The sequence below is a fragment of the Lissotriton vulgaris genome, chromosome 7, assembly GCF_964263255.1.
Source record: "Lissotriton vulgaris chromosome 7, aLisVul1.2, whole genome shotgun sequence".
In the NCBI taxonomy this organism is placed as follows: domain Eukaryota; kingdom Metazoa; phylum Chordata; class Amphibia; order Caudata; family Salamandridae; genus Lissotriton; species Lissotriton vulgaris.
Window position 1 is genome coordinate 555,882,763 of NC_141695.1, and position 16,674 is coordinate 555,899,436.

The 16,674-nt window shown below is 43.3% G+C and overlaps 1 protein-coding gene across 4 annotated transcripts in view; it reads left to right on the forward strand.

The window, feature by feature from the left end:
- OGFOD3 (2-oxoglutarate and iron dependent oxygenase domain containing 3) overlaps positions 1-16,674 on the forward strand; it is a 1,065,090-nt gene that overhangs the window by 920,217 nt on the left and 128,199 nt on the right. For 2 of the 4 annotated variants that reach the window (XM_086930657.1, XM_086930656.1), the window contains one exon: positions 14,890-15,060. The exons of the other annotated variants lie outside the window; for them this stretch is intronic. In XM_086930657.1, the coding sequence (XP_086786783.1) occupies positions 14,890-15,060 (171 nt within the window). The remainder of the gene's footprint in view (positions 1-14,889; positions 15,061-16,674) is intronic. 4 annotated transcript variants of the gene reach the window in all.

The following is a 16,674-nucleotide window of genomic DNA, read 5'->3' on the forward strand; positions in this document are numbered from 1 at the left end:
ATGTCAGCAAAACACTTACACTGTCTGTGAAAACAATCTCACCTCCATCTTGTGTACCGGAGCAGATTTGGGGCTTCCAGAATGGAATCCAGAGGCATCCATTACATGGGCACACTGTGTACATTTTGCATGTACCAAACAAGACACAACATAAACACACACAGCATATATTTGGAATGTTAGCAGAAGGGTTAGGATTAGTGCACTGAAGCAGAACTTCACATTGGTGGGGCCTCCACTCCAGTGACACAGATAAAAAGGTCTGATCATGACTATGCATTCAACAAATACAGTATGCTGTGCCGTCGATCTACATGCTTAACCCGTGGCAGGCTGGTAGTCCACTATCAGGACAAAGAGGGCATGCTTGACTTGTCCCTCCAGGTCACAGGACAGGTCCATGACCTCCATCACGTCAGGGGACAGCATAGGCCTTTATGCACTAGATTACCACAAGGCTAGGGCCAAAATTAAATAATCTCTGGGAACCCTGCTACTCACAGTCGAGTTTTCAAGATAGGCAACCTGACATACCTCACAGGGGACATGTTCAGGCAATATTATGTTTTCCTAAATTAATATTGCTTCCTGTATGGTCTTTCCACTATGTAGTTGTAAATCTGGTGTTTTGTGGATTCTAAACAAGTGCACATGTGTGTCTTAATGTATAGTCACTGGTCTAAACAAACATTATTTCTATGCACACATGCGGTAATAGCCGCTCTGCAGCCTGTAAACGGTAAACAATGTGGAGAGCTGCTGAGTGGCATGTAAACCTGATGAGGGGCCTGTAAGTCACAAGCTACAGCCCCTCTACACGAGTTCAGAACAGAAAGGATCAGCCAACCGCAATACCTGAAGTGGTAGTACCTAAGGACAGCTTGGTTCCTTGGCAACACACTAAAAATGCCTTCACACCCCTGACCCTGGCTGTCTGCAGGACACACCTGAAATAATTCCCACTCACCCGTGTCAGTCTTCCTCCTTTGCCTTCCCACTGCTTAACCACAATTCTAGCAGCACAGCTCAGTTCACCAGAAAACAAAACATGAAAGCAATTACAATTAATCACCTTTAACCTTCCTAACCATAGAATAATTCATCAATGCTGAAAACTCTTGCCTTTGGGATAAGTCTGTCTGCTTGTGCCTAGCTACCTAGGTGTGAGCAGGGGTTATCTTGAGTGTATATCCCCCTTACCCTGACTAGAAGCAACGGTCCCAATTTGGACAAAGGTACCTACCCCTGTCAAGTAGAGAACCCATTTCTAACAATAAAGTAACATGTCATAAATCGAAATATTCATGTGCGGCAAAAGGATCTAATACTGCTATGAACAATTTGGCCTTAGTAGCTAGCCCGCCACATAACTCAACCCTAGGGAGGAATATAGGGGTAAACATGGACTCCAATCTTTCAATCATAATCAGATTGGGTTTGTCCAATGGGTCAAAACTACAAAATGTGTCACTTCTTTCCCTCATATTGGCTATGAAGATGGCTCTACCCACATTGCCTGAATTTCTTGGCCTGCACCACTTTCGGGAAGTGTTAGCCCCCCTTCCCTGACGCCCCCCCCCAACGGTTGGGTCTTGTTGCTCTCCTAACCTGAGCACAGGTATCTTGCAGAGCTGCCAAGTTTTCCGGGTCCATCCGTGTTGTGCTGCTCCAGTCCACGTTTTTTCCTGGAATTCTAGGACTTGTAGTCTTGTTTATTTCATTATAAAACAGGAATACACGTCCCATAATTCAATGGGAAAAAACCTGGACTGGCGCGGCACATCACACAATGACCGCATAAACTTGGCAGCTATGACTAAGACTCACAGGGAAAGTAGAAGCACCCCGGAGCAACACACAGTAAAGATTGTACTAGAAATTCGCACAAGTGAGACCCCATTACGAGCCTGGTGAAGAATGAGAGCCCCTGCTATGAATGATGTACCGTCCACGAGGGGAGACCCATCTATCAGCAGGGACGCAACAACTGCACCCGGGTGTGATTGATTCGAAGTTATCTCACTGTGACCAATGAAGAGTGGCCCTCATTGGGCTCTCTTGGTAAAGTTCATAATAAATTGTAGCGTATGACCCCCCCCCTATGTGAGTGACTTCGCACATGCTTGTATGGAAGTTATGACAGTTATTCCCAGCAGCAGAATCCTGTGGAATGAACACCTGTGACGTGCCATGCAATCCACTGTGACGTCACTAGGTCGAGGCCAGCACCAGCAGGGGAATCCTGTGGATAGAACACCTGTGAGGCCCCAGGCCCTTCGCTGTGATGTCACGAGGTCCAGCCTAGCACCAGCAGGGGAATCCTGTGGATGGAACACCTGTGACGTGCCAGGCCCTGCACTGTGATGTCACGAGGTTCAGGCCAGCACCAGCAGGGGAATCCTGTGGATGGAACACATGTGACGTGCCAGTCCCTCCACTGTGATGTCACAAGGTCGAGGCTAAGTGCAGAGGGGAGGCTTCCGCCTCAGCAGAGACAAGGAGAGGCCACTGTGGGGGGAGAAGGTCGGGCAAGATTAGATAGATCGTCTTTGAGGCTCGTCGCAGGATCCTTTTGTGATTAGATAGATGTTTTTTTTAGGTGATTGAATTGCGATTCTCCTATTACCATGACTAGAGAATCTGGATTTCATTAAAGACACGGAGGCTCACATTATGCATACAACTTTTAATTGCGTCTCCAAGCAGCCGCATACATCACAATTAAAAGGTTCCATAAAGAACATTCAAAACAAATAAAGGGCATGAGCCAACAAGAGACTGCCTCTTTTAAATGTGGAAATAGTACAGAAAAGTCCATAAATGAAACAATAAATTCAAATATTAGAGAAAACTTTCAGAAGAGATCAACTTGATAAAATCCGAAGAAGCCAAAAGATGGAAGGATCCAAACATCTTAGATTAGGAAGGAACATCTGCAAAGAAGGAAAAAAGGGGGTAAAATTGGAGAAGTCCAAACCTAAACATTAAAAAGAATACCAATGCAATAGTTAGATGTACATTAAAACCAATGTAACAATTTAGAAAGGTAATACATAGCTGTAAACGCATCCCAGGGAGGGATGGGTGGGATAATGTGAGCCTCCGTGTCTTTAATGAAATCCAGATTCTCTAGTCATGGTAATAGGAGAATCGCAATTTCATTACAAGAACGGAGGCTACATTATGCATGTTGGTAGCCTTGTAACACAACATCAGACATATGTTCTATTGGTTTACAGTAATGTCGAGCAAACGTGCTAGCATTCGACCAATCAGCAGCTTTAAGAATATCATCAAGCTTACCCCCAGACCAGAGGGATTTGCTGGCCATAGCACCCCTAAGGGAGTGAGCCTGAAACTTACGTAAATCAACACCTGCTAGGCTCATAGCTGTTTTGACCCATCTAGCAATGGAAGTAGAGGAAATAGCTTTATGAGGTCTAACAAAGGAAATAAGTAATTGACTGACATCAGAAGGTCGAAGAGGAGACATTCTCCGGTCATATTCCTTTAAACAATCAACGACACAAAGTTTAGGACAGGAGTCAAAACGTGGATAGAAAATAGAATCAGACATAGTCTTAGTTCTTCTATGAATTTCAAACTTAACGCCAAACATGTTGTAGGACCTAAAGGAAATGTCTAAAGCTTTAACATCAGAGACTCTTCTACATGAAATAAGGCAAAGAAGACTAGCAAGTTTGATAGAGAGGAGTTTCCTGTTAAGGAATGTGTTATCAGGCCAGTTGGTAAAGAGGTCTAAAATCAAATTAACATCCCAAAGAGAATCATACTTAGGTTTTGGGGGTCTTCTTAGACGGATACTCTTCATAATTCGACAAATGATAACATTTTTACCTACCGTTTTACCATTCACGAGGGTATGACCAGCGGAAATAGCGGATCTATAACAATTGATGGTTCTGTAGCTAAGACCCCTATCAAATTGTTCGCAGAGAAAATTAACTATGTCGACAATAGGTGCTTCAAGGGAATCCAGGTTCCTTTCCAAGCACCAACGAACCCAGGTTCTCCAGATGTTGTTATATCTGTAGTGGGTGCCTGGTGACCATGATTCTGAGAGGAGAGTTGAAGCTGTAGACGAAAGTCCTGAGACTTCATTAGATCTCCTGACACTCTCCAAACAAGAAGGTTCAAACTCCCTGTTTGTATTAGAGGATGAATTTCGCCATCTACGTTTATTAGGAGATGATCTAGGCAAGGGATTAGAAAGGGAGTGTCGTAAGCCAGTTCCAGAGCTGTTGGGAACCAAGCCTGAGAGGGCCAGAAGGGAGTCACTAGAACAAGGGAGCATTGATCGATTCTCACTTTCTGTAAGACTCTCTGAATCATGGCAAAGGGGGGAAAGGCGTAAGCCTTCAGATTCTTCCATGGTTGAAGGAAGGCGTTCACTGCTAGAGCGCCGGGATCGGGCATCCAACTGAAGTATTTTTTCAGTTGAGACGTTAGTCTGCTTGCAAAGAGGTCTATTTCCAAGGGTCCCCAAACCATATTCAGATGATTGAAGATGGAAATGTTGAGTTTCCAATCGCTGTGATCTTTGAGGAATCTGGAGTTCCAGTCTGCAGAGATGTTCGCTTTCCCTGGAAGGAATTCCGCTTTCAGAGCAATTTTGTGTTCTAAGCAGAACATCCAAAGTTTCTTGGCCAGGTTCGAAAGATCCGCAGATTTGGTGCCACCTAAGCGGTTTATATAAGCTACTGCGGACATGTTGTCCATCTTTAAAATGACCGATCTTCCTTGCAGTGAGTGTTTGAAACTCATCAAAGCGTAAAGACCAGCTGTAAGTTCTAAATAATTTATATGATGGGAAGATTCCTCTAGGGACCATGTTCCACCGGTATTCTGGTTGAGAAGGCAAGCTCCCCAGCCATGCATGCTGGCATCTGATTCCAAAACGAATTCGGGTTTCGTACCGAAAATCGCTTTGCCGTTCCAAGCATCTAGGTTTTCTAACCACCAGTTTAGTTCCTGTTTGGCTTCCAGGTCTAGGGAGATGAAATCCTCGTACCAAAGACCGGACCTTAGGGCTCTCGCTTTCACTCTCTGGAGGGCTCGATAATTCAGAGGGCCAGGAAAAATTGCTTGGATAGAAGAGGAAAGAAGACCGAGGAGTCTTGCAAGTTCCCTGAGGGGAAGCTCTTGGAGTTTCAAGTCACGACGAATTTCTTTTTTGATTTTTGTAATTTTTTTGGAAGGGAGAAGAAGGAGACACTTCGATGTGTCTACAGTGAATCCCAAAAATTCCATCGACCTTGAAGGAGTCAAGACTGATTTCTCCTTGTTGACGATGAAACCTAAACTTTCCAGGAGGTCCATAACTGTTTTTAGATCTTGAGAGATCTGAGAAAGATCTTGAGACATAATTAGTATGTCGTCTAGGTAGATGATCAAACGAATTCCTCTTTCTCTTAGAAAGGAGGCAATTGGTCTCATAACCTTGGTAAAGCACCAAGGGGCAGAAGAAAGGCCGAAAGGAAGGGCTTTGAACTGATACAATCGATCTTTCCAAAGAAATTGGAGGAAGGGTTGATGAATTTCTGCCATGGGAATAGTGAAGTAAGCGTCTTTCAGGTCTAGTTTTACTAGCCAATCCCCTTCTAAGAGAAGATCCCTCAGAAGGTGAATCCCTTCCATTTTGAAGTGTCTGTAAACTAAAAATTTGTTGAGGTGTTTTAGATCTATAACAGGTCTCCAACCTTTGTCTTTTTTCTCTACGAGGAAAAGTGTGCTTATAAACTTGAGTTCTTCTAGGGAGACTTGTAAGATAGCACCTTTCTTGAGCATTGAAGAGATCTCTTCCTCTATTATTTTGTGCTGGTCTAAGGGGATTTGAAAATTTTTTGGAGGGGAAGCTTGAATGGGAATCTCTGTAAAATCTATTTTGAAACCTCTGACTGTGTTCAGGACCCAGGGATCTTGAGTAATCTTTCTCCAGTTCTGGAAAAAGAACTTGAGTCTTCCTCCCACCTCTGAGGGGAAAGAAAGAGGGGAAGGAGGGGTGATAGTACTCACTTGTTGTAGTATCGGTGGAGGGTTGGCCACGTGATCTATATCCTCTTGAGCGCATGCCGCGTCCTCTCTGAGGGAAGAATTGTGAATTGTTGAATTGCTGGTAACCTCTTCCGAAGCCTCTAGATCTTGAGGGGGGCCGTTGGTTAAACCGGCCGAAAGATTGGCCCCTTCTTCCGGCCCTACCGAAAAGGTTATTGTTAAAGACCTTGCGCATATTTTGTTGGGCTCTATCCAAGGCCGTAAAGGTAGAGACATATTTGCCGAGAGTTTTGATGAGATCTTCGCCAAAGAGAAGGCCTTTAGGGTTTTGAGAGGTCTCTTTGTCGGCCATGTCTGAAAGTTTTGGGTTTATTTTGGTAAGGACAACTCTACGTCTTTCAGCATTCAAGCTGGCATTAGCGTTCCCAAGGAGGATTAAAGCTCTTTGACTCCAGCCTCTGATCAAGTCAATGTTAAGGGGGGTACCATTGAGATGGCTCTCCTCCGCAGCGTCAATAATTCTAGCCAAAGGGCCTAGAACGTCCAGGACACGGTCTTGGCAACCCTTGAGGGATCTCTCCATACCTTTGCGAGGATCCCGTCCAAGTGATTGAATTAAAATCGTGCCTCGCCTGCTCTCCCCCCCTTACACTGCAACACCTGTCATCGCCCATAAACCGGTGAAACATGATGACAGGTTGAAGTTTTCTATTGTGACGTGTCCGTGGTATACAATGCTGGTAACCAGGCAGCCTCGGCATTGCACTCATGAGCACCGGACGGAGAGGACCACTGATGGCGGCTGGAGCCGAGGCCCCCGAGAGGGAGAGACCGAGGGGGAAGGGGCCTCACAGGCTCCAAAAAGAAATGGGTGGGGCTGGGTGAAAGGGACGAGGTGACTCAGTATAGAAACCAAATGAAAACCGAACTTGAAACTGAAATGAAACCAAACTTTAAACTGACTTGATAATGGCTTGATACTGACTGACTTGATACTGACTTGATACTGGCTTGAAACTTCCCTTCCCTTTTCCTTTCTCTTTCCCGTTTTTCCTTCTCTACCTTACATTCTATCTCTCCTCTCATATCCCCTTCTCCCCCTTTCTTTTAAGTTCCCTTTTTCTCCATCACTCTTTAATCCTCTCCCCTTCTGTCAATCCCCTCCCCTTCCCATTCAATTCATTCCGTCCCATCCTGCACTCTATTCCACCTCAGCCAGTTAGATCACGGGCCTCACTTCTATCGCGCGCACAGGTTGATTCTGAGTGATCAAGACAAGCCTTTATCTTATTCGTCCCCTCCCCCTCCCGACGTGCTTAATTACAAATTTAAAAATAGTATAGTGTATTAGACACACACACATAAAATCATCACACACGTAAATTATTGGTTGGTGGCAGCATAACTTACGTGGGGGGGACGCAGTCTCGTCGATGTCAACTGTCACACTCAGGTCCAGGCAGGCGGTCAGTGGCAGACACCAGTGCGCTGATACACACACACGTCCGGTCACGACTCACGTCAGTTTGGCCAATCACTGGTGACATTGCCTTACAGCAGCCAACACCATGCGCGGCACCATCCAGCTGGAGTAGCCAATCCTGGTGCGGCGTTAGCAGCGCCACTGCGCCAGGATTGGCTAAAGAGCAGACTGATATCTGCCCATTTTTACACCCGGGGCCCCAGCTCCATGCCTATGTCCAACATTACTGTAGAAGGGAGGGGGGGGGGGGGGTCTCAAAAGTGCGCATGCACGGGCCAGTCGAAATCTCGACTACTCCGGCCTTTTGCATGCGCACAGATCTGCTGTGCTGCCTGCTGCCTGCCTGCCTGGCTGTCACTCTGACACAGCACCGCCCCCCACGCCGCCGGCCCATTTCGCCTAATGTAGTCCCGATCCTGTCGGGCTTTTCCGGGGCCTGAGTGCGCTCTTGTTCCACTTTTAATTTTGTACAGTGCAAATACTTTTTTTATTCAGTGCGGTCGGTCGGCGGTCGGCCAGGCTAGTGAGGCAACGCCCCAACGCCCCTAATGGACGCACCGCCACTGCCCCTTCTGCTCAGATGTGATTACTCACAGCGGTTCACCTTATACGCCTCCAAGTGAAAGCGGCTCAATGCAGGGGCCGCAAAGGAGCACATTGTGTACCCCGTAACATTTATTTTAGCATTTTTTGTGATGTTTACTTTTGTGCTCATGGCTTGAGCAGTAAACGGCGTGAGGAGTGGATGCCAAATTGTTTCTTAGGTTATCCAGAAACTGTAAAAAGTATAACATGGATAAAACTTGGCCAAATCACAGCTTCACGCTACTGATGCACTGCTGTATGCCTGTAACCTACTAACCGCTGGGTAATGTTGGTTATCGTGGACCAGTGTGTTCTGCTAATGTTGTGCCACTGACATGCAAATAACATCATGAAAATAGCACATACTTGGTGTTTTACTAGAATCATGTTCAAAGAGATATGTCAATACCACATAAACAGTGGTGTGAAGTGCTATGTATTTTACCACCAGCCACATAAATGTACTCAACAGCATGCACATGGTATGGCCCATGTAAATGATACCACATGAATGCCATGTGAAATGTGATGTGCAATGTTACAATTCCAATACATTATAAATCATTTTATAATAATAACATATAAACATGTGCATTGTAGTTAGTATCATGTTTAGAATATGCTACACCGGCATTTTTAAAAAACAAAAATCTCTAGCATCCCTAACTTTAATATGCCTCTCCACAGTTTTTTTTGCACTCTTTCTTATCTCTCTTTCCCTTCTACCTTCCCCTTTACTGTCTCCGCACCCTCCTCTTCACTCTTCCTCTCTCTCCCTCCCACTCTCTCGTCCCCTCCCCGTCTATCCTCCCTCCCTCCCCTCTATCCTACTCCCCCCCCTCCCTCTTGAGACCCCATAAAATGCCACAGTTTACTTTGTCTGGGTTACTGCATGGTAATGTATTTTCTTTTCTTATCATTTCTCGGAATCCCCGGCAGTGGTTCATTGCAAACTCATAGATAAAGACACATTTCATTTCTGCAAGGGAGGGTATCACCTAAAAAGAATAGATTAAACCCAGTGTGTGCCTCATGATTAGCAACGAACGGATTGTTGAGCACCCCCCCCCCCCAGGCTGCATGTCAGGAGACTCACCCTGGCACGTGCACAAGATAAAAGAAAATGGATTCTAGTTTCATCCACTTTATGACACTTGGAAATAATTTGTATTTACCAGATAGGCTTGATCATGACGTTCTTTAAAATTTCTGACAAGTTAGTGTAGTAGTTCTCTGGAAGACTGCTTTAATTTCATATGATTTATTTAGGACGGTCTCCTTGGCATCATTTCTTGTGTGTGTGTGTGTGTGTTTTTTGGGTGGAGTTTTATTTTTTTTGGCAGACAGTTGCTTTGCGTTGATTGTACTCTACGCATATCATGAGCGTGCCTCAAATACTTTCCCCAAAAATATAAACTGGTGTGGTGTGTGTGAATAGATGTGTACAGTATTGCACCTGTGAATTGATTGGCGCCGCTTTGACGCAGGCTTCTCAGCGAGTACTTATGGCGACATCACACTATTTAAAACATTTCTGAGAACAGTTGACTTGTTGCCCCACCAGACCATAAAGCAGGCACACAAACATTCAAAACACCTGCCCATCCATTGACCTCTCAGAGCAGCCCATCTGGCACTACCTGATTGCCCCATAGGCAGGGCCACTGGAATTATGAGGCAGAAGAGGACCAAATTATGCGACAGGATTTAGTGGATTATGCGGCAAAAAAGGCAAATTATGCAGCATATTTCATAATAGTATTACTTCATTATTTAGTCAGGTTGAAAACTAAAATGAAGGACGCTATATTAAATGTGTTAATGCTGGAACAGCACCTTTAAGTACAGGCAAGTACATCTCCTTAATAATCTCTTATAGGCTCCTAAGGTGAGACCTATTGGCTATGCCACTACCTGTTATGTTACTGGATAAGGTCATATTAGTACCTTTTTGGATTTATTTATTAAAGTAGAAATTCGGAGTTAAGAGTTGAAGACATACTTGTTTCCAGACTATGTACCAGTGGCTCATGGCCACGTTGAGTGATTTGTCTCATCCCTGTGTCATTATTCATATGCCATCTAGCCTGATTGAATATTATATAGTCAATTTGACTATGTGGTATGCCTTATTTGTACGTTGTCGGCAAGTGGCTATTCAAAAATGTTCTCCCATTACAGGCATGCAAGCACTGCAAGGGTGTCAACATCATCGATTGACATGATACTATAGAGTTATTAGTTATACCAGGATGAGAGACTAACGGAACACCACATGAACCCATCATCTTCTTCCACGAGGAGTTTGAATTCACACACCAGTTCATGGGTAGTGTTATAATCCCTGCCTACTATTGTTATGAACTAATATTTAACAAAACCATGGGTATGTCTATTAGAAACCAATCTATACAGAATAGTTAACTGAATGGATTCTTCTTCATGCCTAATACTCATTTATCATGAGACTTGAAGCCATAATTTTAAAGTTGTCCTAAGCCTTGAGGTCATGGTTAAGTAAGATGGCCAATCGGACATGCTAAGGAAGCTCCCTGCCACAATTGGAATAATCTATCCTATAGATTTGACATAGGACTTATGTCTACTAGGTCTCTATCGAATATATTAGACTTAATTGTGAGGGCCAGCTAGCTTAGAGGTCACTAGAAACTTTCTTGAATAAACAATAAGGGATTCGTTTCTGACAACCGCATAAACATGACAACTTTGTTTCCCCAAGATTAAACGTATCTTCAGAGTCATGGAAACAATGGCTAGATATTTTACTCAGTCGATCGTGCATGCTTCGTTTCATCAGAGGTGCAGAGAAATAGAGAGACGGGCGTTTTCAATAAAAGGATTTATTGAACAGCCTGCTTTCTCTTGCAAGTAAAGTGAACTGCTACAATCGTAAGACAGGCTGCAAATTGTAATGCATACAGCGAGAAGAGTATAATAAAATAATACTGTAAAAGCATTGCATGGTTTCTAAACCATAGATAAATACATACATAAATAACAAAGGCTAAAAGTGCTCAACTGGTGCTTCTGAAATACGCCTACCCCAATGTACCTAACCTAAGTCTAGTACGAGGGAAGAAGTAAGTGAGGTGTAGCATAGCTTTATTTTCTTTGCCAAGAATCTATCCAAGATTTCTCTTTGGAGTCTAATCAGCTCCATACCTTAGTTTTAGAATGAAGGAGGTCTGGTATCTCTGTCTCGGTACTCGATTTCCCAACACCCCGAGAGGGGAGCTTGGAAACACTGCAGCTGGATTCTCAGCGAGAGAAAGGACAGCTTCTCGATCAGTACGTCAGCTGGAGGGTCGGCTTCCTTCGGCACTTGCTGAAGCGAGCTGCATTGGGCAAGTAGATAGTCAAGCTGCTCCGAACCACTGTGTCCTTGCTAGAGCAAGTGAAGGCATATTTATACCTTGAAGGTGCCTAGTTTGACGTAAAGTCGAGCATAGTAACGTCAGAAAAGAACCCCAAGGGAATGGTAGTTCATTCACAACTCCATGAGTTCTTGGACAAATCAATATTCAAGCAAGGGGATGTCCCTGACTGCTTAAGCCGATTTTCCAAGAAATCGTTGTGGCTTTTTGGTACGGGTGGAAGCAGCCATGCCTGTATTTGGACTGCATGGGCTATGTCTAAATATGGGTATGATTTCTATGCCTATATTAGGGCAATGTGAATTGTACCTATATAAGGGCATGAATCGGGAATTTTCGCTTGGATCCTAAAACGCCATACAACACCCACTCCACTTTATTATGTTCGACATTACTAAATTCTAAGCATTTAAAACAAATCTAAAGTATGATGTGTAAAAACCCCATCCCAAAATACAACAAAATGCATTCGAAATGGTTGTACTCGAAAAAATGAGCATTTGTGCTGTACCCATTTTAAAACAATGTTGTTATTCAAAGCATAAAATATGACATTGGAAATGCTATCCAATCGAATCATGAAATTACATTTATGAAATGGCTCTAAATACAGAAGAGAAAGTCGAGACCATTCCATGACAAAAAATATAAATTGTTTTAGTTGTGGACACGTTCAAATATTGTCTCTTGGAATATTCAAAGAATTCTTGTTCTCTATGAATAGTTCTACTTTATGCAGATTACTTTGTGCCAAAAAAGTCAAATCGTAGAAAAATAGAGTTCTAAAGTTGGAAGTTTTTTTTTGAAAAGTGAATGTCGAATACAGAGTCCCATGGAACGCTGCGTGCTAACTTCAAAAGTCATTATCATTGATTGGGGAAAACATAAAATCTTCTAAGCTGGTAAAGATTTCATCTACCACAGTAGGTGAAAGTTGGACACTTCGTTAACTAGACCGATTGTACAAAAATGTGAAGCATCGCCGTCAGCGTTATCCGCATTAGCAATGTTCAATGGAGATGGAGATGGTACCTGTGTGCCTGTCGATCCACGTATCTCACCTTCAGCAGATTGCGTCTGTGAGACCTCAATGAATGCCGTCAACAGGATTGGCAGCCGCTGGGGACAATACAATGTAGGGGCCGTTACCGAACCAAGCAAAGTATCAGCATCCGTTGGCAGGACTGATGTGAGTGTTAGACAAATGTCCAACACGCATTCTTCTCCACATAGCAGACATCAAAGAACAGGTAAGATGCAATCTTGCCAGATTGGTCGGAATGAAAGAAACCATGTGGTATTCAGATCTCTTAAACGAGCCAAGCCCAGAATCTGTATCATGCGCTCACGACACTTCATTGCCAGGAGAGTGTTCTCTATGGTAATCTGGGTGTCGCTGGTGACCGGACTTGCCATATTGGAGCAAAAGGAACAAGAATAGTATTCCTGCTACGAGCCCCAAAATGAGAGGCATGTCGCCGAAAACAGAGTGCACGAAGTTTGGAAATATGCCGAGGACTGCTTCAAAAGGTGCTAACAGTCCCTAAAAAACTGTCTGAAATACATGTATAATACCACTGGTATCAGACCTGTTTAAGATACATCCTAACATTTCTACGAAATGTACAGGGCAGTTTGTTGATAAAAGGGCATGTATCTCTGCAGAGCACCTTGCTACTTGTAGTTCATACGTCTCTTTGGACGAGGTCAGTGGCACGGTTTTTTGTAAAAGAATGGCTTTCATTCTGCTTAAAGTATCAATTCGTATAGAAGAGATGTTCAGTGAAGGCCATAGCAGCGACTCCCCGTCTGTCTTAGTTTTAGGAAACGATACTTGCATACAACAAGTGACCCTGGCTGACACAGTTACGAGACTATTCCTGGCAACATGCCACAGCAGCTGTGATCATTCAACATAATATAGCTTCCGTTAGAAAGCTGCATTAAAATTGGATCTTTCACTGCAGCTGGAGAACCTTGCAGGTGGCAGGATAAGTTGGTCGAAGAACCGTCCCAGGCTCCATGTAAATAATACCCTGACATAAAAGTGTACCGCTTAGTGCGCATTTGCAGTTTGTACCACTAAGAAATACTTCTTGTCCCCCACTCCAACATCTGTGTGTATATGGTAATTCCCAGGTTGACTTAATGTATTCTTTACCTAACCTTTCATACTTGTCTGCTGGTATATGTTTCAAACAATATTGAAAATGGTAAATTGTGACAGGCAGAGTGATTGTTCATTGTATTAAACATTCTGTTGCAGGTTTTTCTGAAACACTTAATGGTAATCTTTCCATTTTGTCATTGCTCAGCACCGTATAGTTTGCTCCTATTTGTTTATCTGTAAGGTTTAATACAGAAAACAATGACGTGGTGTTGATTAGACGCCATGGCACATATCCGGAACGAAGATTTTGTAACGTCCAGCATAAAAGCATTATAGAACGCAATTGTGACTGTCCTTGCTGTAGCATGAGCAAGTCCTGTTCCATTATGTCTATGGCAGAGGATACTATGCTGTCCAAAGAATAGATTCTGGATAACAGAGTCGTTGACCCATTGTCAACTACAGAGAGAGCTTTCTCTAAATTAATACAATCAATTTCTCGTATTCGCTCTGCATTCTCTGCTTGTGTCGCTTTCCAAGCTTCATTATAAATGGCATATATACCAGCGTATATAAATTGTTTATGATGCCGTTTCGCAGGCGTTGATGTAAGAAGTCCCTTAAATCAACTCCATCTTTAAGTAAAGATAAGGCACAGTTTTCCTACACTGTATGTTGTTACTATCCCTCGATCTTGGCTCTGGACATAACTTGGATCTGGCCCTTGTGTCTTATTCAGGAATCTATTTTGACAGTTGTTTGTGTCTGTGGGCCAGGTGTAGATATGGACGCTTTGTTCAAATCTTTTATCTTGGCTAGACCAATACAGGATGCCTGTAGGACAGTGTCGTTCAAAAACATTATTTGTTCAAGGATAATGCAGGCTCGAAATAAAGCTTCTATTCCCTGCACCTGCCAGTCTTTTGTGCCCCAGACAGATTTTGTCTCAATGTTGTCTCTCCAAATGTCAAAACCTAATGAGGACTGCTGGGCATAAAAGGCTGCAGAATAAATTTGCTTAGTATTAGTCAACATACTTTTCGTTCCTGTCTTCTTAACGTTTTTAAAGTAAAATGTTTCCGGATTTGAGACATTAAAATCTGAGAAGTATGGAATTTTTTCATAGAATGCTTTTGAGCTGCCTTTTGGTGGCGTTGGACAATGTTCCCATTGATTGAAAGTATAAACATTTCTAGGGTTTGCAGATTTGTGCAAATAATGATGACCATAGTGATTATAACAGTACATTTGTTCATAATCTGATGAACTTTCTAGGTATTCATGTTTCGTAAATTTTGCAGAGTTCTCTAAGTCTGACATCATATTATTAAAAGTCTCAAAGTCGCAATCATCAGAAAATGTGCTGGGTGAAGCAAAGTCAATCAAGGAAACCTTGAATTCATGTGGAATCTTCAACAGCTCTGCAGGGCCAAAGATGTCATATTCAGTTCTGTCCCATGCTATACCACCAGGTATAGGAACTGCTGTGATGTTCGCTGATGTCAAGTCTCTTTGTTCACGATGAGATGATTTGTGTGACTTGAGGAGTAAGTTGATGTTCTTACTTGCTGTGTCCATTTTACTATATCTTCCATTTATAAGCATTCCCAAACTTAATACAAGAATTAGCCAAAGTAGGAGAAAAAGTATGCCTAGCGCAATCCAAAGTTCAACCCATGGTGAAACCAGATACGTTTTTCCAAGTTGCTGAAAAAGTTCTGTTACTTGTTCTTTAAAAGTTTTATTTGCTGGCGTCGTTTCAGGCTCACTCTGATCCTCTGAAAACGTATCAAAGTTAATGAAATAGCCAGAGGCAGTTCTGTCAATGGTAGGTATTGCATCAGGATTACTTGAAATCACTGGAGCTACTGGATCCCTTGTCATATTAGTATAGTCAGAGGCTACATCATTGTAGATAGGTGTTTCTTGATGAACTGTTATTTGGGTTTCAAGAGGCACAAGTTCCATGGCTTTATTGCTTAGTCCTTCTTTTCGTACTGCAGATTCCTCAAAGGTGATGAGTCTCTCAGTTTGAACAGCTTGGATAGTAGCAAGATTTGGTCTTCTGCTACATATTTGGATTCCACAGGGCTTACTAGTTATGATTGGCCACATGATGTGGTTTTCCCAGGTCTATGGATACGAACCTGTTCTCCTTTCTTCCAGCAAGGGGCAGCAGTAACACTGTTCTTAATCCGTGGATTGCTAGCACAGGTACTGGTTGTCTGTAAGAAGGCCCAAATTCGTTCTTATCCTCGATCTTTTCTCTGACTAGATCCCAATCTTTGGAATCCAGGCAGGCCTTGCTGGGGCGGGTGGTTCCCCTTCACTGGTCGTTGGCTTCTGTAATGTGTTGCTTTGACTTCTCCTTGTTTCATTTAAGTCCTGCAAAACAGCCAAACGGTCTTTGATATCAAATGGTTTTTGTTCTACCACTGAAGTGTGACGATCAAGGTCCTAGACAATTATTCTAGTAACAAAAAGGATTTCATATGGAGTGGTTCCACCCAGAGAACTTCTTGGCAGATTGTTTAGACTACGTTGGACACTTATTAGATGTTTGTCCACCCGAGCTTAATACCCTAGCTGTTATAGATTGCTTTATGTCCCGGATTTTTCTCTCCACTACAGAATTTCCCTCAGGATGGAATGGACTAGAATACCGCAATGCATTGCCCAGATTGGCCATGGCCTCCTTGTAAGCTTTGGAGCTAAACGCAGGACCCTGGTCAGAATGTAGCGTGCCAATTGCGTATGTGCCCATAAAAACTTCCAAATCTTTAATAACAGTTCGGGCGTCAGCCGAGCGCTGAGGCCACATCCAAATGATTCTTGCCTTAATATTTGTGGGACCGCATTCGTCCATAGGGACGTCTGCGTGTAGATAGTCAAATGCTGTCTAACAACGGTGTCTGAACTGGGCTGTCTATACTGTAGTCAGGTATCTGGCGGAGTTCTTTGCTGCGATCTCTGTTGCAGTCATGGCAATTAATTGCAAATTCATGAATGTGGGCATTCATCCCTGGCCACCAGTATGTTTCCTTTAATTCTAGTATAGATTTAGAGATCCCTTGATGTATCAGACC